This window comes from Talpa occidentalis, unplaced genomic scaffold, assembly GCF_014898055.3.
Source record: "Talpa occidentalis isolate TD23 unplaced genomic scaffold, MPIMG_talOcc4v2.1 talOcc4.8, whole genome shotgun sequence".
Taxonomy (NCBI): Eukaryota; Metazoa; Chordata; class Mammalia; order Eulipotyphla; family Talpidae; genus Talpa; species Talpa occidentalis.
In genome coordinates this window covers 76665553-76691976 of record NW_023605194.1, presented here as the reverse complement: position 1 = coordinate 76691976, position 26424 = coordinate 76665553, and the positions used below count along the sequence as shown (strand labels likewise).

Here is a 26424-nt window from a genome sequence, read left to right as displayed (position 1 = left end):
ATATGTGCCATTCTCACTGGTGTGAGATGGTATCTCATGGTAGTTTTGATTTGCATTTCCCTGATTACAAGTGATGTTGAACATTTTTTCATATGTCTGTTGGCCATTTGCATTTCCTCTTCAGAGAAGTTTCTTTTTAGCTCTTCTGCCCATTTTTTGACTGGATTATTTTCTTTGTTGTTGCTGAGTCTCATCAGCTCTTTGCAGATTTTTGTGATCAGTCCTTTATCATTAGTGTTGGGTGCAAAAATGTTCTCCCAGTTGGTGGGGTTTCTCTTTGTTTTTGTTATTGTCTCTTTTGCTGTGCAGAAGCTCTTTAATTTGATGTAGTCCCAGCTGTTTATCTTTCTCTTCACTATCACTGCTTTGGGTGATGTGTCTGTAAAGATGTCTTTGATGTGCAAATCCCGTAGTGTTTCGCCTATATTTCCTTCTATGTATTTTATGGTTTCAGGTCTTATGTCTAGTTCTTTAATCCATTTTGAGTTGATTTTTGTGTATGGTGTGAGGTAGTGGTCAAGCTTCATTCTTTTGCATGTAGCGACCCAGTTTTCCCAGCACCATTTATTGAACAAACTTTCTTTGCTCCAATGCATAGTCTTTGCTCCTTTGTCAAAGATTAGTTGACCATAAATCTGTGGGTTTATTTCTGGATTTTCTATTCGATTCCATTGGTCTGTATGTCTGTTCTTGTTCCAATACCATGCAGTTTGATGATTATGGCTTTGTAGTATAGTTTGAAGTCTGGGAGTGTGATGCCTCCATTTCCTTCTTTTTTTTTCAGTAGAGCTTTGGCTATTCGGGGTTTTTGGTGATTCCATATGAATTTCATCAATAATTGTTCTATTTCTTTGAAGAATGCCATTGAGATTTTGATTGGAATAGCATTGAATCTGTATATTGCTTTTGGTAGGATGGCCATTTTAATAATGTTTATTCTTCCAATCCATGAGCAGGGGATGTCTTTCCATTTCTTTGTGTCTTCTTCTATTTCTTTTAACAGTGTTTTATAGTTTTCTTTGTATAGGTCCTTTACCTCTTTTGTTAGATTTATTCCCAAATATTTGATTTTTTTTGTTTCGATAATAAAAGGGGTGGTTTTTTTGATTTCTTCTTCTTCAGATTTATTGTTTGTGTATAGGAAGGCTACTGACTTTTGCGTGTTGATTTTGTATCCTGCCACTTTACTGAACTGACCGATGAGTTGAATTAGTTTTTCTGTGGAGATTTTGGGGTTCTCTATGTATATTATCATATCATCTGCAAATAGTGATAGTTTGACTTCTTCTTTTCCTATTTGGATTCCTTGGATGTCTTTCTCTTGTCTTATTGCTCTGGCTAGGACTTCCAGTATTATATTGAAAAGCAGTGGTGAGAGTGGACATCCTTGTCTTGTTCCAGATCTTAATGGAATTGCTTTCAGCTTTTCACCATTGAGAATGATACTGGCTGTTGGCTTGTCATAGATGGCCTTTATGATGTTGAGGTATGTTCCTTGTATCCCAAGAATTTCAAGGGCTTTTATCATGAATGGGTGTTGCACTTTGTCGAAAGCTTTCTCAGCATCTATTGATATTATCATATGGTTTTTATATTTCTTTTTGTTGATGTGTTGGATAACGTTGATTGATTTTCGGATGTTAAACCATCCTTGTGCCCCTGGAATGAATCCAACTTGGTCGTGGTGAATTATCTTATGGATACATTGTTGGATTCTGATAGCTAAAATTTTATTGAGGATTTTTGCATCAGTGTTCATTAGGGAGATTGGCCTATAGTTTTCCTTTTTTGTGTTGTCCTTATTCGGTTTTGGTATTAGTGTAATATTGGCTTCATAGAACGTGTTTGGTATTGTCCCTTCCTTCTCAATTTTTTGGAAGAGTTTGTGAAGGATAGGCACTAATTCGTCTCTGAATGTTTGGTAGAATTCATTTGTAAATCCATCAGGTCCTGGGCTTTTGTTTTTGGGGAGGTTTTTAATTACCATTTCAATTTCGCTGCTTGTAATTGGTCTGTTTAGGTGTTCTATTTCTTCTTTATCTAGCTTTGGGTGATTGTAGAGTTGTAGGAATTTGTCCATCTCCTCTAGATTGTTGAACTTGTTTCCATATAACTGTTCATAGTAGTTACTGATTATTCTTTTGATTTCTGCTGTGTCCGTTGTGATTTCTCCTCTTTCATTTATGATTCTGTGTATTTGTGCTTTCTCCCTTTTTTCCTTTGTGAGCCTGGCTAGGGGTTTGTCTATTTTATTTATTTTTTCAAAGAACCAGCTCTTGGTTTCATTGATCTTTTGGATTGTTTTTTTAGTTTCAATTTCATTTATTTCTGCTTTGGTTTTTATTATTTCTTTTCTTCTACTGGTTCTGGGGTTTTTTTGTTGTTCTTTTTCTAGATCTTTGAGCTTCGAGATTAGGTTGTTTCTTTGAGTTCTTTCTTGTTTTTTGATGTGAGCTTCTATTGCTATATATTTTCCTCTTATTACTGCTTTTGCTGCATCCCATACATTTAGGATATTGGTGTCCTCCTTGTCATTCAATTCAAAGAATTTTTTAATTTCTTCTTTGATCTCCTCGTTAGTCCAGTGGTCTTCCAGTAGTGTGGCTTTTAATCTCCATGAGGTAGGATAGTTCCTTGCCTTCTTTTTATGATTTATTTCTAGTTTGATGCCTTCGTGGTCAGAAAAGATGGTTGGTATGATTTCAATCTTGGTGTATCTGTTGATGTTTGTCTTGTGCCCCAGTATGTGATCGATCCTGGAGAATGATCCATGTGCGCTTGAGAAAAATGTGTACTCCGTTTTTTTTGGGTTTAGTGTTCTATAGATGTCTGTTAAGCCCAAATGCTCTAGGTCCTTATTTAGAGCTTTAGTTTCTTTACTTATTTTTTGTCTTGTTGATCTATCCATTGTTGATAGTGGTGTGTTGAAGTCTCCCACTACATATGTGTTTTCTCTGATGTCTGTTTTCAGAGAGGACAACAGTTGTCTGATATATTTTGGTGCTCTTTCGTTTGGTGAGTATATGTTAATGAGTGTTATTTCTTCTTGAAGTATTGTCCCCTTAATCATAATGTAGTGACCATTGGGGTCTCTTTTTATTTTTTTGAGTTTGAAGTCTGTTTTATCTGATATAAGTATAGCTGTTCCTGCTTTCTTTTTTGGCCCATTTGCTTGTAGGATTGTTTTCCATCCTTTGACTTTGAGCCTATTTTTATCTTTTGTAGCTAAATGTGTTTCCTGGAGACAGCAAAAGGTTGGGTTTTGTTTCTTAATCCAGGCTGCAACTCTGTGTCTTTTTATTGAAGAGTTTAGTCCATTTACATTTAGAGTTAATATTGATATGTTAGCATCTGTATTTGCCATTATGTTTGTCTTTCCTTTGATTTTATTTATTTATTCTTTTAATAACTTTTTTTTTTTTGGTCTTCTTTCGTTGTTATTCGTCCCTCTGAGGTTCTGGCTTTAGGATTCCTTGTAATATTTTTTGGAGTGGGGGTTTAGTCGCAATGAAATTCCGGAGTTTCTCTTTGTCTGGGAAGGTCCATATTCTTTCTTCATGGAGGAAAGAGAGCTTTGCGGGATAGAGTATTCTTGGTTGGCATCTGTTTTCTTGGAGTCTGTTGACTATGTCCCTCCACTCTCTCCTTGCCCGTAGTGTTTCTTCAGAGAAGTCTGATGTCAGCCTGATTGGTTTTCCTTTGAATGTTATCTGTTTCTTCCCTCTTGTCAGCTTCATTATTTTTTCCTTGTCCTGGATTCTTGGGAGCTTTACTATTATGTGTCTTGCTGTGTTTTTCCTTTCGTCGTGGAAGTTTGGTGTTCTTCTTGCTTCTTGTATATCAATTTTCAGCTCCTTCTTCTCATTTGGGAAGTTCTCTTCAATTATATCCATGAATATTTTCTCTGTTCCTACATCTCTCTCCTCTCCTTCTGGAATTCCTATAACTCTTATATTTCCTTTCCTCATGGAGTCAGATAGTTCCCGAAGTCTTTCTTCATTCTTTTTCCTTCGTACTTCTCTTTCCTTTTCTGTTTTGGTTCTTTTTATTTCTGTGTCTTCAAGATTACTTATTCGTTCTTCCATTTCATCTATTCTGCTTTCATTGCTTTTCCCAGAGTTCTTTAGTTCCTCCATTAATTCTTTGATCTCCTGCATTTCTCTTACTTCCCTCTTTAGGGACTCAATTTCCTTCTTCTGATCTATCACTTTTTTAATCATGGCAATTTTAAATTCTCTTTCTGGAAGGCTCAGAAGTTCTTCCAAGTTGCTGTCGTTGCAATCTGGGGAGTGGTTTTCTTTTTGTGGTGTGCTTCTTTCCTGAGGAGTTTTTAGGTTGCGTGTGGTTCTTCTACTCCCTACTGTCTGTTTTCTAATTTGTCGTATGCGTTGGGACACTGTGTTGCTCGGACTGACTGACATCTTGGGTGAACTTCTCCGCTCCCCTCTGGCTCTTCCAGGAGCCATCTCTGTCTTCTGGGGGAGCTTTCTGCTGGTTTTAGGCAGTTTTTACTGAAGAAATGTCCCTGTTCTCAAATGGCGAAGTGGGATGCAGTCCCTGCGCCTCCGGTTTCAGGCACACTCTTCTGCGCCCCCGGTCTGCCCCGGACGTGGGTGCCTGCTCCCTCTGTGGGCTCAGACTGCTGGTCGGAAGGGGCCTGGCGTGGAATAACTTCCCGGCTGGCCACTGCAGAAGCCTTCTGCCCTTTTCAAGCAGTCTTAAGAAATTTCCTGTTCTATGGGGTGTTAGTGACTTTTTTTTTCCTGGTCACTAGGTGGCGCCAGAGATCTCTCCTATTGTCCTTGGGGGGCTGTTTTTCGTCCCCCCCACCCCGTGGGACAGGGAACAGAGCGGGAATGGTAGGGTACACCTCAACAGCTTTGGGGTGCTGTGTCTGCCTTGTGCCCCACCGTCGTGGAGAACCCACGCCCCGAATTTTCGTGCCCCGGGTCTCAGTTCAAAGCCCTCAGTTCCAGGACGCGGGCTGTAGCCCAGTTCAGTGGCGCGGGAATGGCGCCTTTTGCACCGCTCCCGTGCCCGGGTGCCTGGTTCCTGCTCACTCAGGGAGGGACCTTCACCTCAGTGAGGACCTCCGCGCGTCTCCCCGCAAGCCTAGGTCGTCTCCCTGCAAGCCTAGGTCGCAGGCGCGGGGACCTGGGCAGCCGCGATCCAGGTCTGCACTTGCTTTTCAAGCTCCCCGAGCGCGCCGCGTTTCCACGCCAGCTTACCGGCAGCCCGGGCTGTGTGCGCGTCTCCCGGGGTCTTTGTTCTTCTCTAATGGCGCCCGGAGCCGTTCGCTCACCGCCGCGGCGGATCCTGCAGGGTTCGCCTCAGCTCCCGTTCACGGGGTGTGGTGGCTGCAATAGTTCTATTTTCCTTTGTTTTTAATTAGAAAACAATTATTCAACTTCATTGGTTTTAGCTATAGGTTTAGATTGAAAGGGAAGATAAAATAGCCTTTTTGGGTCAGATTGTACAAGATTGCCCTTTGTTCACTCTTCCCTCAGATATTTCTCTTTTTGCTGTATAGTTTATTTTACCAGATTTCGGGGTCCCTTCTGCAGGTGGAAGATCCATGAGGCATGCATGCTTGCCCTCGGCTCAGTGAAGTCCATAATCACCGACAGTGTGAAAAATGGCAGGGTCCATTTTGACATGCATGGGTTCCTGACCAATGTCATCCTGGCAGACCTCAACCTCTCAGGTATGTTTCAACACAGTGCCAGGATTCTGGAAGATCTTTAGACCTGTCATCAATCTGGTTATATTGTTTGCTTAGATAGTGTAATGTAGGTTCCCGGACTCAATTTCAAATAGAGCTGTGGGAGTCCACTTCACAGCATTAAGCAATTTTTGGACACCACGGGGTTAAGGTCTCTGTCTTCCAGGACCACCCTCCACATTATATGCTTGTCACAAAGCAGTTACAAATTTGTGGTTTCCATGACTCCCTCCTCCAACTTCAGGCATCTGTCCCAAGCCCAGATATTCTCTGTGCTTCTGACCAACTGGCTGTAAATCAGAGGTACACTTCTTAGGTACAATAAATTTGCTAAAATGGCACACAGAATTTAGGAAACCCAGTGATTCACTAGATCATCAGTTTGTTACAAAGGATGCTAAAGAGTAAGAATCATCTGCCAGTTGGAAGAGATATGCAGGGCAAGACACGTGGAGCTTCCATGCCCTCTCCACATGCACCTTTCTCCCACATATCTTTACATGTTTGCAACTAGGAAGCTCTTTGATGCGCTGTGCCCCCTTCACAATCTTTTGGGCTTTTATGGAGGCTGCATTCCATAGGCCTAAATGATTAACTTATTGTCTGTTGGCAGTTGAACTCAATCTCTAGCCCCTCTTCCCTCATAGGAGGGAAGTTCCCACCTCTGTTCATGTTGGTTTTCCTGACTGCCAGCCTCTATCCTCTGGTGTTTTCTAAATTATCTTCATTAACATCAGAGGTGCCTTTAATACTTGCAACACTTAGGAAGCTCCAAGACTTGGCAGGGGTGGGGACTAAGAGACAAGAAACTATAGACCAAATATGTAGGAAAATACATGTTGCTCATCTGAATGAGCAAATACATATATCCTGTAAATCACAACATCACCGATAAGTAAGCTTAGTGTTCATGTGTCCTTTGGTGAAAATTCTTGTCATCCTGGAACTTGGCTCATCTGAACCTCTGAAATAGCCTAGAGTTGTTGACTCAGTTTTCACCAATTAAAAGACTAATATTGTACCTTCCTGGTAGCACACGGGGTTAAGTCACTGCACTATGAAGCTGTCCGCAGCCACTGCAGCACCAGTTTGATCCCTGACCAGGGAGGTGACCCACATGGCACTGCAGACCTCTCCTGTCTCACCCGCTGCTCCCTGCAGCAGTGTATTTCAGTCGATCTGCCTGCTCTGTTCCCCACTCGGTCTCTGGTGAATCCTCTCCTCCCCACTCCCCCGCCCCCGTACCTCTTATATGCATAAATAAGTCGATCTTAGAAAAAAAAAAAGACTAACGTTACCTAGTTCATAATTCTTCCCTGCCATTCATGTTTCCTCCCGAGTCAGGGATCTCATTCTTCACTGTTTTTGGCATTTGAATGAAATGCAAATTCGGTCACTCTACCTTGAGACTGTTACCTTCATTCTGCTCCCAGTAAACCAGAATACCCTCTGGCAATCTTTTTCAGTCTCATTCTTCCTATTTCCTGTCATTTTTCTCAGACTCATTCTTAGCCAGTCTCTACATAATTAAAATGTTCCACGCTTATGTTCATGTTAATTGCTCACCTTATTTTTTAAAAAAAAAAGGCTTTATCATATTTTTTTACTGATTTCTCCAGCAATGCAGAGCAGTAGCTAAGAATCATTATTGTCTCTGACATTTTCTGCCACATTGCTTCTGCCCAGACTCTACCTTATTCACACCTCAGGACAAAATGGTCTTTGATTCCTATTTTGTCCTTGCTTCCTGAAGTACTTAAGTCATGGATATTTGCCATTGTTTGCTCCATTCTGAAGATATTGACTTGTCTCTCCCTCATAAGATTGTCCAGGAAGCAGTTTAGGCCATTTGAAAACATTCTAGTCTGTGATTAAATAGGTAACCTGTTATAGAATATTTCACTCCTTCACTTCCGTTCTCTGAATCATAGAATTAAGAGGGTTGAGCATCCAGAGTTCAGATCACTTAGGAATATCCTTTTCCCTCTGCACTTCTACATTGTACTGTAATTGATTAGTATGTTTTCTTTCTCCTACTAGAATGGTAAGGCCTTGGAGAGTAGATATCAAGTCTATATATCTTTGTATCCCACACTGCCTTGCATGTAATTGGCATTCCAAAATTACACATTGAAGGAAAGTGTTCAGAATTCTCAAAACCATTAACATATTTCTTAAGGAATTTGCCCTAGCAAAGAATCTTCAAAAATTCATGGAGATTTGAGAATATTTAATATTTAGTCTGGAAAAGGGTTTAATACATAGTAGCTCTTATTATCCTGCTTATAGCTAAAAGCTATTCTATTCCATCTGTTTTCATACTTTTTGGTCTTACCCTTGAACATTGTCAGGGATCCTAAAGATACTTTTCTGTGAGTTTTATGTACCAGTATTTAATACATTAGAAATTAAGAATTTGTAGGGCCTCCCCTGGTGGCGCAGCGGTTGAGTGCTGGGCTGCGAGGCTGCCCTCTGCTGTGCCAGTTCATTCCCGGCCGCCGGTGAGGGTCCCACAAAAAAAAAAAAAGAAAGAAAGAAAGAAAGAGCAATTAAGAATTTGTGTCTTTGCGAATTGTATTTATTTATTTATTTATTTATTTATACAAGCACTGAGTACAGTGAGAAGCATGGGAGGGTGAGAGAATTCATCAGAGCCAGAGCAGGGAGCAGATCAGGCAGACTGACAAAGTACACTGCTGAAGGGAGCAGCAGGGGGCAGGAAAGGTCTGCGCGCCATGTGGGAGCCATGTGGGACCCTCGCCTGGCAGCCGAGGATCAAACCGGCGCTGCAGAGGCTACGGGCAGCTTCGCAGCCCAGTGTTCAACTGCTGCGCCAACAGGGAGGCCCGTGAATTTTATTTTTAAAATACAATGAATGCAAGCATATATTACACTAGCAGTCAGAACCATGGTGTTGCCCATGCTGTAACCTCTAGAAAACTCCCTATGCACTCAAGAAAGGATGAGTGTGAAAAAGACAGCTAATATCTGTATTGGTATGACAATGAAAGTAGTTTTCACCTTTGGGACTCCCCAGAGTCCTTGGACCATACTAACCAAAACAAACCCTAGAAAATAACTACAAAATTGAGGTTACTGGATGGAGATGGGGGCGCCCAATGATCTAGGCTAAAGAACTCTGATAGTGAGGGTAGTATGGTGACAAATATCTGAGGAGGTGTGAGCCTATCCCCCTAAATCATGTACAGAGTTGTAAACCAGTGTTACCTTAGTTAAAGAAAACAAAGCTGCTGTTCTGCATTATATAAACTAGTATGTCATTACTTGACTGTCATAGTTATGTTCTGTTCGGCAGTTCCCATCAACTAAACACTTATTGTGCAGTAACTTAAGTTAAGCTTTATCACAGGCTGAATAAGTATGGTCTCTGCCCTCAAGCAGCTTATAGTAGGCAAGGGGTAATAGTTCTTATACCAGTGAATGGAATATTAAGCAAAATTAATCACATGGAAGAAAACTAAAAGGATGATAGTGACACAGAAGTGGTTAGGATTACTTCAACCCAAAGATCACTTAGGTAGTGCAAGGAGCGGGGGTAGTGTGTTAACTTACAATATAAATAAAGCAAGGGATGGTAATATAAGATGTGAGTTCTGGGCAAGAGTTGTTGTATGCTTGAGTTTGGAAGGCATAAGGGAAAGTCATAGGTAATGCTAAAGTCACTGATTTAGGGGCCTTTAGGGGCTAATTCATGTGGCCTCTAAGTGGTGGGCTGTGAAGTTCATTCACTGACAAATTTTAAATAAAGAAATGACCAAACTGTAATTATAATGTTCCAATAATGGTTCATGAGAAGGGAGAAACTAACAATGAAGACATTTAGCAGACTAAAGAATAATAAAGTAAGGAATAATGAAAAGTAGGGATGGGAATGGGATTGTTAAGTCTTTTAAGTCTAAGAATATTCAAATCTATTTTGCAAATAACAGTTAATCTGGGAAAATGGTTCTGTACCATAGGTCACATATTTACTTTTATCTTGCAAAATTATGTTTTCCTCTCAGTTAAATTTTATGCACACACATGCGCGTGTGCACGTACATGCACACATTTATATAATATTAAGTTATTGTGACAGTGAGGAATGAAGGTGGGAAGGAAGAAGGGCAGGTAACAGGAACTTTTATTGTCCAGCCTCTAATTGCTTTTTCTTTCTCCCAGTGTCTCCTTTCCTCTTGGGCCGGGCACTTTGGGCTGCCAGTCGATTCACTGTTGCTATGTCCCCTGAACTGATCCAACAGTTCCTACAAGCAACAGTTAGTGGTCTTCATGAGACACAACCCCCTTCAGTTCGAATTTCTGCCGTGAGAGCCATATGGGGGTAAGTATGCAACCTTAGGAATATAAGAACCATTTTTAAAAAAATTGCTCAGAGTAGATGCCCCCAAACAGTAGTGTCCAAAGGATTATGTTGCTTGGAAACTTCTGATGATGATCTGCAGAATGAATGTTGAATAGACAAGGAAAGAACCCAGACCAGGAATGTGATTTCTGTGAGTGGCAGTGATATTCTGTTGCTTTTTGCTTCCCAATCCCTTTAAAATTATTCCAGCTCTAAATGGTCTAGGCCAACTCTGAGGATCCACAAGGAAAGTAACATAGGGTGTTTTAGGGTAATGGAGGTTTACATAGTGAAAAGCTATAAAAGCAGGATTAGAGCTCTGGTCATTCTGTTGATTGATTACCTCTATATTAGAAACCAAACCTGGGCTAGTATGACCTAGAAACACTGCTTTTCCCAGTTTTCCTTCTCTTTTCCACAGCTAGTGTATTAGTGAATAAGGGAACAGTTTATTTATATTCCTACCCAGAATAGGAGGAACATTGTTTTAAGGAATACTTTAAAGACTAAACTTAAGGATCTTGATTTAATCCTAAAACTCCTAAAATTCATCTTCTACCTCTCTGCACTGTCTTACCTTTTGAAGCAGAGATTAAGATGCCATGTGTTATTCTGTGTGTTTTTACAAAACATTGAGAGGGAGTGATGTTAGCAAGATGGCCAAATAAGACATCACTGGCTCACATCCCTCACTCAACAAATATAAACTTGGTATCCATTTGTGTACAAAAATGCTTTTATAAGAAATAGGAGACCCAGACAGGAGATTGTGAACATTCCCACTCTCCCAACCCCCATGCAGTCTAAGAACTAGGAGCACTGTATTGAGCAAACAGGCTAACACCCCAGCAGCTACTTGCTGACCATACTCCTGGCTATCGTTCCTGACACAGCTCTATACCCTGAGTGACTTCATGACAGCCCTGTTTGACTTGGGTTCTGTCAGCAGCATCATATGCCAAAAGACCCAAGAGTAGTCTCACCCACCTGTGTGATAGGTGATAGGAATACAGGATTTTGTCCCAGCTTTGGACCCTAATGTAGTGCATGAACCAACTCCAGCCCTCTCAACTGTGATCCAGGAGGCCCTGGAGAACACTGATAGAGATAGTCACCCACAGTGAGAGAGCCTGTGTGGAAGTTCAGGAGTCTGGCAGATAGTTCAGCAAACAGTTGGAGTACAAGTCTGGGACTTGACACTTGGAAGAGGTCAGGCAGTAAAGATTAGAGGAGGTGGCTGCTACTTCAAATGTGAAGACAACAATGCAAGGAAGAAACATTAACATGAAAAAAAGTCAAGGAAACATGATACCACAAAAGGAGCAGGAACACAATAATAGAAAATTCATAAATATATAGAAATTAAACAACACTCCTGAACAACCAGTGGGTCTAAAGAGAAATTTAAAAAAAAATCTTGAAAAAACAAAAATGGAAACAAACATACTAAAACCCAACAGGATGCAACAGAATTATTTCTAAGAAGGAAGTTTATAGAACTAAACATATAGATTAAGCAAAAAGAAAGATCTCAAACAAACAATCCAACTTTACATCTCAGGAACTATCAATACAAATAGAACAAAGTTAGAAACCAGGAAAACAGTAAAAAGGATCAACAAACTAAGAGTTGGTTTTTGAAGAGATAACCAAATTGATAAAGATATAAGATATAAGGGGAAAAGAGAGAACTCAAATATCAGAAATGAAAGAGGAGACATTACAGCTCATACCACAGAAATACGAAGGCTTGTAAGAAACTACTATGAACGATTATATGTCAACAAATTAGGATCAATTCTAGAAACATAGAACCTAACAAGACTGAATCAAGATGAAATGGAAAATCTGAACAGACCAACGCAAGTAAAAAGAATCAGTCAGCACAAAATCCTATAAAAGAAAAGCCAAGGGTCTTCCTGGTAGCACAAGGTGTTAAGCACCACACCATGAAGTAATCCACAGCCTCTGCAGCACGAGTTCAATCCCCGGCCAGCCGGGAGCAACCCACATGGTGCAGCAGACCTCTCCTGTCTCACCAGCTGCTCCCCTCAGCAGTGTACTTCGGTCAGTCTGCCTGTTCTGTTGCCTGCTCTGTCTCTGGTGAATCCTCTCACCCCCCGCATCTCTGGCCTGACCCCAGCTCTTGTATGCATAAATAAATAAATCTTTTTTAAAAAAAGAAAAAAGAAAAGCCAAAGACAAGATGGCTTTGCTGGCAAAGCCTACCAAACATTTAAAGAAATATTAACACCAATCCTTATCAGACCTTACAAAAAATTGGGTTGGGGAGGGGGTGACATTCCCAACCTAATTTTACAAGACAACATTCATCCTGATACCACAGCCAGTCAAGAACTTTAGGCCAGTATTCCTGATGAATAGATGCAAAAATACTCAAAAAAATACTAGCAAACGAAATTCAACAGCGCATTAAACGGATCACATACCACGATTGATTTACCCCTGGGAATGCAAGTATCGATCAACATATGTACACCAATAAATATGACATACCACATTAATAGAATGAAAGGTAAAAATCATTTGATCTCAATAGATGCTGAAAAAGCTTTTAACAAAATTCAGTATCTTTTCATGATTAAAAAAAAAGCTAATAAAGTGTAGAAGGAATATACCACAACATAATGAAAGGTGTATATAAAAAACCAATAGCTAACACTATGCTCAGCAATAAAAGACTGAAAAATTTTCTTCTAAGAACAGAACAAAAGTGTCCATTCCCACCACTTTTATTCACCTTAGTACTGGAAGTCCTACCCAGAGCAATTAGGGGGATAAGAGAAATAAAAATTGATAGGGAGAAGTAAAATTGTCTCTCCCTGCAGATTATATGATCTTATACATAGAAAATCCTAGACTCCACAAAAAATCTGTTAGAAATGATAGACTGATCTAGTAGCCCCACCTTTGTGTATATAGGTGTTCCCTAACATCTGAAAGTATTTCTGTGAAACCTTTTATAAGCTGAAATGGCAAAAAGCAAAGAAGTAATTACCATTAATTTGTATGAGAACATTTCTTAGCATTCCCAGACCCCAAAATAGCCTATAAAATCAATACTCAATCCTAACGTAGTAAAAGCAGAAGTGATATAAGTACTCAGCCTATGTGATTCCTGGGGAAGGCACTTGGGGTGCCCTTCTTGCTGTTTGGAATGTATGCTGCATCTGGAACATCTCACTGCAAAGCAAACACTGATTGCTATTTTCACTTTTTTGTTGTAAAAATAAAAATCCTCTTTGGGTTTCTTTTGGTTAGTGAAAACAGTACTAATGTGGGTCATTCATAAAATCAAAGTGGCAGAACACAAACTTTTAAAGGGGGAATACAGGAAATGCCTGTATATCCAAAGGAAATGAAAACAAGGTATTGGCAAAAACAGAGCCTCTGTACTCCCAAGTTCATTGTAGCATGATTCACAGTAACCAATATATGGTAAACAACCTGCATGTCCATCAGTGAATGAATGGGTTAAGAAGATATGGTGCATAAGTGTGTGCAATTCGGTATTAATTCAACTGAGAAAGAAGGAAACCCTGCCATTTGTGACAACATGGATGGAGCGTCAGGGCTTTGTGCTAAAAAGATTTAATTTGAAAAATAGTTGCTGCCAGGTGGGGAAAATAGGAAGAGGTTGGTAAAAGAGTACAACACGCTCATCTATGAGATGAATAAGATCTGAGGATCTAATGTAAATCATGATGACTGTAGTTGATAAATATATTACATAGTTGAATTTTATATTTTATTTGTATATATAGTTGTATTATATAGTTGAAATTTGCTAAGAGAATACAATTTAAATATCCCCACCACACCCTACCTCCATAAAAGATAAGTATGTGAGGTGACAGGTGTGCTAATAAACTAGATGGGGTGGGTAATTCTTTTATAATGTGTATAATATCAAATCACCACAATGTGCATTTTAAATGTATAATTTTCTGTAAGGCAGTTATACCTCTAAAGCTGAAAAATTGAATTAAGAGTAAAAATAGTTTGTTCACAAGTTCATCTTCCATTTATAATTAGAAAAATGAAGTGTTAGAAATAATTTGTGAAAAATGTTGGAGATACCCTGACTTCCAAAATCAAATCCATATTCTTAACTTGGCATCTAAGACCCCATATGATATGAAGAGAAAAGTTTTGAAGTGATGCTCAAGTCTCTGACTACATCAGCTGTAGTCTTCTTGAAAAGTGTCTTTCTGGGGAGCTAGTTAAGAAAAATCATTTTTTGGATACCTATTGAGCTTCTTGTGTCTGTACTAGTTTCTTTTAACATACAGATACAGTGTTTCTATTGACATTTAACTTACTGCCACTTTGAAGTTAAATGAAAGTAAAGACTTGTCTAGGCAATATATTTATCATATGCCATTGGACATGAAAAGCAGCACCCAGTAAATATTTTGTGATAAAATGAAGAGATGACTAAGGGAGTAGAAATGAAGAGGTGAATAAGGTAATAAAAAAATGTTAAACTGTACAAATAGTACACCAATTTATAAGTGCACACAGAATGTTTAAGTAAATTAATTTCATTTTAGGATGCAAAAAAACTCAGATGAAAGTTTTATATCGTGGAAGCTAATAAATAGTCTCCTTTTAAATAATTGTGTTGAAGATGTTTAAAACACTATTTGTAAAATATGGGAATATATATCACAATTTTAGAAATCTGAGGAATCAAGGTATTTACCATCATACATTGATCATTTAGATATAATGATATGACTAGAATTTGCTTCAGAAGGGGAAAGGGGGAGATAATGAAAGAAATTTTGAAGGAAATTGCAAAGGCCAAAGCGGAAATAAATTAGAAAAATGTAGAAGTGGCCACAGGAAGATGTAAAAAACCAACTCTATAAGTAACTTCATAAAGCCTTTAAAAATAAAACTGCTGCCATGTGATATTAATGGGAAAACCACAGATTGCGGGATCCGCTTGTGAGTGATTCTGTCTTCTCTCTCTGTGTCTCTCTCTAGTTACTGTGATCAACTGAAAGTCTCTGAGAGCACCCACGTGCTCCAGCCATTCCTCCCCAGCATCCTGGACGGCTTGATTCACCTAGCGGCCCAGTTCAGCTCAGAGGTTCTCAACCTGGTGATGGAGACCTTGTGCATCGTTTGTACAGTAGACCCAGAATTCACGGCAAACATGGAAAGCAAAATCTGCCCCTTCACCATCGCCATTTTCCTAAAGTACAGTAACGGTATGCCACCCGGGAGGATGCGACGAGGGCACCACGGAAAAGGTGGTGGCTGATGCAAGTTTCCCTAAGTCTGATGATCTGAAGCATCATGAAGAAAGTGACTTTTCAGTTAGTAAAGAGTAGAGTTGTGCTATGGCATTAAAAGAATACCTATTCCTAAAACTTATTTCCTAATAAAAAACTGGCAAAAAGTAGTGACTAAAAGACTAACAGGAGATATAAATCATAACTTTGATGATAAAGTAGGAAGTTGAGCAGCTAAATCAAGAACTTCCTAAAAGAAAAAAACCTAGAACTATAATTTAGAAAATAATGATATTGAAGAAAGAGATACACACAGGGGTTTACGAACAAAGGTATTTTGTGAGTGTGTTTTTACAATAGCAGAAGTTTGGAAATAATAAAATTCGATATATCCATAAGATGAAATACTTTGTAGCCATTAAAAAATGAAACTTCAAAAGAAATATTTAAAGTCATGAAAAAAATGCTCACATTATAGTAAATGAAGACAATTCCCAAAAAGTGCATAGATTATAATCCCAAGTTTTGGATTTGTTTTAGAAAAGGAAGCATATATAGATTTGTATATAGAAAAAAGCCCGAGGAAAGACATCAAAATGGCATTGGTGGTAGAATTTTTTAATTCTCTTCTGCATTTTAAGTTCTGTGGTGTATGTGTATTCTTAATAGTTTATTATCAGAAAAAATATTGAAGCTGTTTGTTTTGAAAGAGGGAGCTCCAATACTGAGATTCAAAAGGATGTATAGAGGTAGGGGTTGGTTAGACAATATATTAAACTTTTTTTTTTCTGCTTAAAAATTCTCCCGAGGAACTTGCCATATTGCAATCTTGTCTGTTTCTTCTTTTCAACCATTATATATAGTAGTCCATAGAATGGCTGTGTCATGAGTATTTACCCATTCTTTTAATGGACATCTAGATTGTTGCCTTTTTTTTCTGTTAGAAAAAATGCTGCAGGAATCTTTTAAAACTTCTTGGTACATTACACACTGCATTTTTTTTCATGCTAGATAGAGGAGGATGTTTTTCTTACATAGGGTAAGTAGGTCAGTCTAAAGTTCTGTTTCTTCATAAGGCTCTGCTTTCTCAAGCTTTTACCTTACCCTGGAAATGGCTTTGGCAGTTCTTTATGTCCATCGCGATCACTCCCTAGGAGATCACCCCAACATGTAAGAACCTGGGGGCAATTTTTTAAACTCTCTTGTCTTAACAAAGTATCATTTGCCTTTTTTTCCCCCCTAAGCTTTTGGTTTTACAATCAGTCCAGATTTCACAAGAATGAAAACTTTAAAAGATTTGCCCCAGAAAAAGAGCCAAGTATTATTTTAGGCGTAGCTATTACTGACTAGTCCTTGCCTTAAGGAAACTGCATATTGTGCCTCTTAGAGATTCAGTGTCTGCTGTTCTTTCAGATTATTCATGTGACCTCAGTCTGTCTTGGGTATGTGATATGAAATCAAAACAGAAGGAACTGTCTTAGGTTAGGGTCCAACAACAGTCCCTAACTTGGAAGCACATACAGACCCTCAGCAGGGCATTCGTGTTGCCTTACCCACTTCAGATCCTGTCGTCGCTTCGCTGGCTCAGGACATCTTCAAGGAGCTCTCCCAGATCGAAGCCTGTCAGGGCCCAATGCAGATGAGGCTGATTCCCACTCTAGTCAGCATAATGCAGGCCCCAGCAGACAAGATCCCTGCCGGGCTCTGTGCGGTAAGAGGCAGAAATGGGGGAGGGGTGTGTATGTACCTGTACTGCAGCTGATGGGAAACTATTAACATTAGAGATGGGATGATCTTACTGGGTTGTTCTGCCTGTTTGGACAGTGGATGATGCCAGAGATGCCCTGAGTGAGTTGGACAGAGTGCCATCATTACATAGCACCACTAAGTATGTCACCCAGCTACCTTATCACCTGCCATACACTGCCTACCTCCATGGCTAGTCAAGCCGTAGCTATCTGAGGAGGCCAAAAGCTCTGTTTACGATCTAATTACTCCTCTTTCAGAAACTTGCCTTTCATTAATGGTTTTTCTCTGAGTTGCTATCGTGTCTGCCCAGTCAGATCTTGGTTAGGTACGCCTCTCCCGCCCACCTTAAGCAGTTCTGACTCTGTTCTTCTCTTCTTCAGACAGCCATTGATATCCTGACCACAGTGGTGCGGAACACAAAGCCTCCCCTCTCCCAGCTCCTCATCTGCCAGGCTTTCCCTGCTGTGGCACAGTGCACCCTTCATACAGATGACAACGCCACCATGCAGGTACTTGGGGCCGTGGGGGCTAGAAAAGGGACAAAAACTCCCCGCCGTGGGCTTGTAGTTGTAGGCTGAAGAAGTTGACAGTTTCATGCTTCTGAGATGTAGGTTTCAAAACCGTGTCTACCCAAAGGACCCGGGAAGGGTTAGACTACAAAAAGCAGCTTTGGGGTACATTTTAAAGAGTGTAAATGCCAGGCATCCTCCCCATTCTCATCTGGGTATTGCTGTGATAGAAGCGATTTCAGACATAGAGTCTTGGGACCATAAGAAAGCTTTCCTGGATGTGTCTTATGGTTAATAAGGTCAGCAAAGTAATAGGCCTTTGGAAATCTCTAGGCAAATGGTGGTTTGTAGAGGACTGTCTTTATTCCTATAAAGACTTGCAGTACCAGCAGGTACTCCTAAATCTTAGATGTATTTTCCAGTACCTACTTGGTAGGTACTAGAATATCCAGGATTGCTATCCGGAATAGATATTTATGATTAAAACTATTTATGTGGCCATTGTTTGTCCTTTGTAAATCAAAAATATGCATTTTGGACTTAACTGACAAGGTAACTAGTCACCAGGGATTGTGACACCATGTGCAAGCCAGCGCTAACCCAGTGGGCTCACTACTTTTATGAGACAAAGCCCTCTAAGAGTAACATGTACCCATACCAATAGAAAGCCTCCTGGCCACTGTCCCCTAGTCACTAATGTCACCTGCCACTCCTGTCTCCCCAGAATGGTGGAGAGTGCCTGCGGGCCTATGTGTCGGTGACGCTGGAGCAGGTAGCACAGTGGCATGACGAGCAGGGCCACAATGGGCTATGGTACGTGATGCAAGTGGTGAGCCAGCTCCTGGACCCTCGCACCTCAGAGTTCACTGCAGCCTTTGTGGGCCGCCTCGTCTCCACCCTCATCTCCAAGGCAGGGCGGGAACTGGGGGAGAACCTGGACCAGATTCTTCGTGCCATCCTCAGTAAGATGCAGCAGGCAGAGACCCTCAGTGTCATGCAGGTGAGAGGATATGGTGGCAGGGCCATTCTACCCCTGGTGATACGGAAATCACTGTCTTGCTCCTAAGTTCTTTTATTCTCTCTTCTGTCCTAGTAGAGCAGTCAAGTAAAATGTATCTATTGTGTGCCAAGAAATGTTAATGGAAAATCTCCAAATTTTCCTGTTTCTTGACTGGCCTGTCCAGTTCCCTCGTCTCTACAACTCGTTTCTCTGAAGCAGATGTCCTTGTTACCTCTTAGTCTCTGATCATGGTGTTCGCGCATCTGGTGCACACCCAGCTGGAGCCCCTCTTGGAGTTCTTGTGCAGCCTCCCAGGGCCCACCGGCAAACCCGCTCTGGAGTTCGTGATGGCTGAGTGGACAAGCCGACAGCATCTTTTCTATGGACAATATGAAGGCAAAGTCAGGTAGGACTTCATCTTTCTTCTTGGCATCCAGCTTCTTACCTTTCTCCTTTCCCTGGCTTCCTTCATTGATTTTTGTTTGACATATCAAACTGTCCTTTGCAGTCCTTTCCCTCTGTTTCTTTATTGCTAATCTGCATACTTAAATAGCTGCCACTTTCAGTTTCCCAGGCGGACCATTTATTTTTGACCTCTGCTGACTAGAGGTCCTCTACTGCCACAGACTTCGCCCAGCCCAGTGGTTTTGCAAACCTGTTCCTTCTAAGACAAGCTTTCTTTCCTGGATTTTTGTCCCGGTGGTTCTTACTGCTTTCATTGCCCCTTCCCATGTGGGTGCCATTGTGCTGCTTGCCTACCCCTCCATCGGAGCTCTTTGAAGCCACTTTCATGAACACGGATCCCAATGTCAGCTGAACTCTTAACTCTCCCAATTAGTCGTGGACAGAATTGTCACCATTGAAGAGTCTTAGGACATAATTGCTTATTTGTTTGGAGTGAACTCTGCACGGGTAACTGATGGAGCCATTTTGGCTCTTTCTCGCCAGCTCCGTGGCGCTGTGTAAGCTGCTGCAACATGGCATCAACGCGGATGATAAGCGGCTACAGGACATCCGTGTGAAGGGGGAGGAGATCTACAGCGTGGACGAGGGCATCCGCACCCGCTCCAAGTCCGCCAAAAGTGGGTGATACTGCTGCCCCGTCAGCCTCTCCTTGGGAACTAAGGGTACCTGGGTGAGAGGCAGGGCTGTGCTGTCATCTGCCTTGCTAAAGCATCATTGTAGTGATGGCTGTGATAAGAAGCAGCAGAAAGCTGTAGGTAAACATTGACTCAGAACATATGCTTCCTTCCTCTTGCTCAATATTGATGAAAACTAGTCTCAGCTTCCAGCTCCATTTTGGGTCTTTAATAACCATTTGTAGCATGTTTTGGTTACTGGGTTGCCTTTGGCCTTTGGCTTCAGTGAGTTGTAGGTAGTGAGTGTAGGGCTGCTGTCTGTAACGGTCTGTGTATAATCACCCATGCCTCTCAGATTGCACGTCATGGGGACTCAAGTGCTGTGCTGTGTAGAGCTCTTGGTTTTTGAGCTTTATTACTGGCGAAAACCTACCTCCTTTAATTCCTGAACTCTCTCATCTCTCCTAATCTGAACTCTTAACAATAAGCAGAATGAAGTTATTTAACTTTAAATCATTCTTTGGTGGCTGGATATGGTCTGGGATGGTGAAAAACCTGAGGGATGGTGAGCGGCACTGCAGGAAGATGAGGGTGAGCCCAGTGACAACCTGACTTGAAGCCTTGCCTTTCCTCCGCAGACCCTGAGCGCTGGACCAACATTCCTCTTCTGGTCAAGATCCTAAAGCTGATCATCAATGAGCTCTCCAATGTCATGGAGGCCAATGCCGCTCGCCAGGCTACCCCCGCAGAATGGAGTCAAGGTGCACCAGGCCCTTCTCCCAGGAGACTTTGCCTGGCAGATTAAATTACAGATTCTCAAATTACTAGCTTGGTTTATTATGCCATTGATCTTTTTAAAAAAAAAAAGAAAAGAAAAGAAAATGCCATACACTTACCTGCTCTGGCTGGCACTGCTAAGCACCTAAAGAGCTGGTTTTCAGGTTGGCTTTATGAAATCTGACAGAATTTGGGATGGGAGGCAGCCGGGAGGCTAGCTGCTTTAGCTCTTCCTGATTTAGTTTAGTTTTTCTCAGGAGCTTCTCAGTCTTTTATCTCCCCACAGAACACTCTTGGTTCTTCCATTCAAACTTCTGGGAGGGTTTGGTCATCCCTAGTTCTCCCCCACTGGGCACTACAGGCCATGTTGCAGAAACCCTTGCAGCCTTCCAGTCTGGCCTGTTTGCACTTGGGGAGGGAGAATGCATGCGTGTGCAACATCTTCTTCTCATCTCCAAGTAGATGACTCCAATGATATGTGGGAGGACCAAGAAGAGGAAGACGAGGAAGAGGATGGTTTGGCTGGTCAGCTCTTGTCTGACATTCTTGCTACAAGTAAATATGGTAAGCAATTTGAGAAGAGGACACCCATGTTAGACACTTTTTCCTTGCACACTGCCACCAAGAATGGGGTGCCCCAGAAGGGGAGAGGTGGGTCCACAAGGCACATTTCTTGGACTTTAAAAACCCTTCAGCTTCAGCCATGTGGTGACACCTCACTGCCTGGGCTAACCAGGGGCCCCTGCCCTGACCCCTCCCTGTGTTGGCTGTGTCTAACAGAGGAGGATTACTACGAGGACGATGAGGAAGATGACCCTGATGCCCTGAAGGATCCTCTCTACCAGATTGATCTGCAGGTGAGGGTGTCCAGAGAAGATGTCTTGCAAGTGACAATGTCTGAAGCTACAGAAACAGGAATATGGGCTCAATCCCGTTCATTGCTCATCCTGGAGCCACAGAGAGCCTGTTTGCTGAGTGGTCAAGGGCTCTAGTGGGCTGCAACTTTGCACCTTACTATATTATATAAGTGTTGTAACCCAGCTAATGATGAAGCCAGAGTGTAAAGGGCCTCAGAATGGGATATATATTCTTGGGGAACTTTCATTTCCCTATGGAATTTAATCTCTGGATTGAACCTTAACTATATCCAAGAATGAGAAAACCATCCTTCAGGATACTGGCGTTTGTCTAAAAGCCACTGTTTCCTGTACCACTGTAGGTGGGTGACCCTGGGGTCCTAGGTAATGCCACTCTTTCTCTTCTCCCAGGCATATCTCACGGACTTCCTCTGCCAGTTCGCTCAGCAGCCCTGCTACATGATGTTCTCAGGCCACCTTAATGAAAACGAGAGGCGGGTTCTGCAGACTATTGGCATCTAAAGAGCAGAGCCTTTCCACATGTGCTCCTTCTCCTAGCCCAGCCACAAACTTCTGCAGCTCTGCTGGCTCTGAGATGTGCTTTCTCAACCTAGAGTGGCCTCCTGACTCTTGGCCCTGGGCCTTGGCTGAGTGACACCAATAACGATTCAGATCAGGCTCACCAGTGCTGTCATTTAGGAATGCTGGAACAAAGGACATTTCTCGAAGCCCCCATGAAGATATCCCGACTCTAGAACCTTTTTTCTCCCCAAATGTGCCCCTACCTCTGCTCCCAGAGTCCTCTGCTGGGTAGTCCAGAAACATCATTGCCCAGAAGGATTATGTGTTCATGGATTATTTTGCCCCACTGCAGGAACATAGGAAGGCATGACCACTCAGATCCTATACCAGACCTGTCTGCTCCATAGGACATCAGGTGTGTGCAGATAAGGACACCCTTGAGAGGAAAGTATGTTTCCTGCTCTCCAGCACAGGTGCTCTGGTTCTGGGTAGGAAAGAACGTAGCTGTGTTCAGAGCCCCCAGTGGCCACCTCCCTCCTACAACACTGAGGCCCCTGCCAGAGGTCTCGTCTTGTTTTTGCCTAGTTGCATGACAGCCCCTCCCCCAAACTATCTCTGTGTATACAAACACAAAGTAAGCCAGATGGCAATTTGTTTTTCCTCTTTTAGGGAAAAGAAATGGGAAAAACAGATTTTTTTAAAGTCTCCCTGACCCACCTATATTTAATATGCCCCTCCCACACAGTCTGATATTCAAAGGTGTACCCCTTCTCCCTCAGGAATCCTCTAAAGTGGTTAAGTTGTAGCCCTCAGATTTGCAATGTGTATTTTTCTAGGAGAGTAAAGTAATCTTTACAAATGAATTTAGTTCGCATGGTGTAAGGTCTCAGCAGATCTGCCTTTTTTTCCCCTTTAGAAGGAAAGTAAAAATAAGGACATAGGGGTTGGGTGGACCCCATTTTGACACCCTGGCATTTTAGCTTACCTAACTTGAAGTGAATCTTAGAAAACTGGCATTGTTCAAGTATTTTTTGTTCAAGTATTTTTAAGGGAGTTCCCTTAATTAGGAAATTTAGTCTGCTGTGGGTTCAAAGAGTGAGGATAAGAAATCCAGGGCAGAAAGGTAAAGCCCAGCTTTCCCTTTTTCTTGGTAGTTAGTGCCCAATCTGGTGCCTCATTTTAAATAAGTACAGAACAGTTCTTTACGTTGGCGGGCTCAGAAACAGGAAATTGAATATAAGTGAATTTAAACCTCATTCCCAAGGAGAGGGCCCCTGGCATGGCATTTACTCTTCCTGCCACTAGGTGTTCTTGGTGTGCAACTCCCACGACTGAGTCGGGACTGAGTCGGGTGGGACGTCTGTTAAAGTTACTATCTTTGAAAAGCCTGAGGGCGTGTGTGTTCACAGTGTGTCTGCTGCCAGCCAGGTTCTAAAGCTAATACTGCCTGTGCCCCATGAGTTGGGAGAGTCACTAATACTGGGGAAATGATGGCAGCCCTAGCCAGTCAGTGCTCAGGAAAACCACAGCCTGAGCCTTAGAGACGCCATAGTTGATCTCAAAGCAGTGCCAGTTGGATTCAGTGCTAAAGGTTCTGTAAGACCAAACCAGCCCTTAATTTTGGCACAGAGAGTGGCCTCATGCCCGGCAGCATTGAACCAGTGAGTTTGGGAAGACTTGGGGATCCCGCACAGAGATAGGTGTGATGTGGGCTCTTGCTGAGCTAATTAGGAAAATAGCCCGTATCAAGTGCCAAAAATGGCCCTTTGGCAAGAATTCTCCTCCTGCTTTCTTGCTGGGTCTTCTGCCTCAGGAGAACATGAGTTCTGAAGGAAAGGGTCCCAAAATCACTTTAGGGATTGCCATGCCCCCTGACCATAACTGCTATGCATGAGAGCAGGGGGTCATAGGCCCCCTGGTGCAGGCATTTCTTCATGTTGGCAGAACATTTTCACACCCATCACCCCTCTGAACCTTTCCAGCAGGTACACAGTGGATATTCCCAATTATGTTGAGGAGAGTTGAGGGAAATTACATCCACTGTCTACGGGAAGAAAAGCTGTGGAGCCAGCTCTTATTTTGTCTCTTTTGGGTCATAGAACTAGCTTCAGTTTGACAAGGGCAGGCTCATCAGTTAGGAGTTGAAATTCAAGATGAGGCAAGTTAGGGACTAGTAAGCACTTGGCTACTCTTAAGATACTCCAGGTCTCCTGACCATAGTAAATAGCAACTAGGGTACCACGGGGTTTCCCAGGAGTTTGTTGAGCTCTTAGTCAAGAGAAAGGAAAAGATAGAAGAATATTAGAAGACAGAAACAGAGGTAAAGTTTCCCATTATGAGTGTGAGCCAAGAAATGACTCAAGCAGATACAAACATCATCACTGTGTTTAATAGGTACTCGTTACAACTTAACAAGGGATGCCAAACTGGCTTCTTGGTCTAGTGTGTTAACAGTCTAGATCAAATCTGGACACAGGAAGATTAGAACATGAAGGAGATAGAGAAGCTGGTAACTGGCCACCATTAGACCACAGATTCACCCATTGTGGGGCGATTTATGATGCACCTCAGGGCCCCTGGCCTCTCCTTTGTTACTTTGTTTGACAGATAAGGGTTGTGTTGTTCCTATGCCTTACTCATTCTAAAAAGAAAACTTGAAGCCATGTATGAAAGTAGTACTCACTAAGGAAGAGATGCTATGACATTTTTTTTAGAGAACAGGAAATCCCTGGGAAGGATGATAATTCTACAAGCTATAAAGAAGGGCAAAAACTAAATGGAAAGTTGTTTCAATGTGGATTGACATGTACTCTTGAAAAAAAAAGTTGAGGATTATAGACTATAAAGTGTTCTGTGTCTGGAGTGTTCGTGCTATCAGGAACTGGAAAGGTCTTTTAAAAGCTCCATTGTAGCCCCGGGCTGGGGTTGGAGACACACATGGTCCCAAGTAACGTGTAAGATCATCTCAGGTTCCTGTGCCTGCTGTTGCCATCCTAGAATGCTGTTCCATTGTGCTCATCCAGGATGCTCCTGACAGATGGAGCAGGAGGAAGACCATGGAGAGAACCTAAACTGTCAAGGGAGAGGAGCATGGAGCTGAGAAGACTCAGGGAAAACAAGATACTGCTGTGGAAAATAAAAGCATACCGTGAAAGATGCTATACTTCACACCCCAGCCAAGCAGACCTACGACCAATAAGTAGAGAATAAACCAAAAGCCAACTTTTCTATTTTGTTTCTATTCTGTTTCAGCAAATGTTAAACTTCTGTTACATGCCAAGCACCTGCTAGATGCGGGAAAGATCTGGCCCTTTCCCTCGAGGAGGTGGTCTGGTAGGTGGTCAGGAATAAATAATGCCAAAAATGTGGGGAATGCTATGAGAGAATAAGTACTGGGTTCAGTCCCTACTCCCCAAATAAGGGTATGGTCAGTGGTAATAGGGGAAGAAGTTAGGTAAGAGTGCGTGGAGAAGCTGACCCTTGAACTAGTACTTACAAGGTGGCTCACAACAATAACGGTTTCAGAAATATGTATTAAAAGCCATTTATTTCATTTACAGCACAATACCTTAAAAAAATACCTAATTTTGTTTACCTCATGTACAAAGTGATAGAATCAAAGCACAGATATTAAACATTTCCTGCCTGCCAAAGGTCACACAGCACGTGTGTGATTCCAGTCCAAACAGATTGTGCTTTTGCCAGTTCTCTCTTGCCTCCCTGTGCATAAAGTGTGGGGTAGAACATTCCCGAGAAAAGCTTAAAAAGGGATCATTAGGATGGAATTGTATTTTCAGATCCTAAAGCAGATTAATAAAAGTTTTGGAATTTATGGATCATAGGGATCTTGATTAGAAATAAACTGAAAGTGAGGGCCAGATAGTAAAGGTCCCTTAAAGGCCTCCAAAAAGTGGGGAATCACCCCCAAGATTGTAAGCAGAGAAGTGACATAAGTTTACATTTTAGAAAGCATTCTGGTGTTGATCCAGAAGTGACCAGAGGGCGACCTGAAACCTGTGTAGAAGTGGCGATGAAACCATCAGCCTGGCAGCAGCAGTGACAGCCTGGCTAAGGTGGCAACTAGGGATGGAGCAGAAGAGAGGTCAGTGACGAGCTGGCAAGGGAGCGTCAACGGGACCTGATGCCATTTCTTTTTTTTTTTTTTTTTTAAGAATTATTTATACAAGAACTAGGTACAGTCAGAAGCGCGGGAGGGTGAGAGAATTCACCAGCGCCAGAGCAGGGAGCAGAGCAGGCATAAGGACCGAAGTACACTGCTGAGGGGAGCAGGAGAGGCCTGCGCACCATGTGGGACCCTCTGGTGGCCGGGGAGCAGCCGGGGAACGAACCAGCGCCACAGAGGCTGCGGGCAGCTTCACAACCCAGCACTCAACCGCTGCGCCACCGGGGAGGCCCCTGATGCCATTTCTAAAATGGCAGCTGTGGGATGAATTGCCATGTTCGTCCCCATTGAAGGCAGTGCCCCAGCAGACCTGGCCGTGGAATTGGTAGTCTCCTCTCGTGGAAAAACCCCCCTTTCCCACAGGGTGTAGACGAGATCTTAACCCTACTTGATGAGGAT

General features: G+C 42.1%; 1 protein-coding gene across 1 annotated transcript in view; it reads left to right on the top strand.

Annotated features, from left to right (window-relative positions):
- Positions 1-25993, top strand: part of IPO9 (importin 9) — a 47529-nt gene extending 21536 nt beyond the window's left edge. The window contains exons 13-24 of the mRNA XM_037497850.2: positions 5565-5704; positions 9905-10064; positions 15099-15325; positions 16912-17060; positions 17479-17607; positions 18332-18607; positions 18847-19013; positions 19556-19689; positions 20325-20447; positions 20926-21027; positions 21244-21320; positions 21732-25993. Coding sequence (XP_037353747.1) covers positions 5565-5704; positions 9905-10064; positions 15099-15325; positions 16912-17060; positions 17479-17607; positions 18332-18607; positions 18847-19013; positions 19556-19689; positions 20325-20447; positions 20926-21027; positions 21244-21320; positions 21732-21842 — 1795 coding nt within the window. The 3' untranslated portion in view covers positions 21843-25993. The remainder of the gene's footprint in view (positions 1-5564; positions 5705-9904; positions 10065-15098; positions 15326-16911; positions 17061-17478; positions 17608-18331; positions 18608-18846; positions 19014-19555; positions 19690-20324; positions 20448-20925; positions 21028-21243; positions 21321-21731) is intronic.
- The last annotated feature ends 431 nt before the right edge of the window (positions 25994-26424 follow it).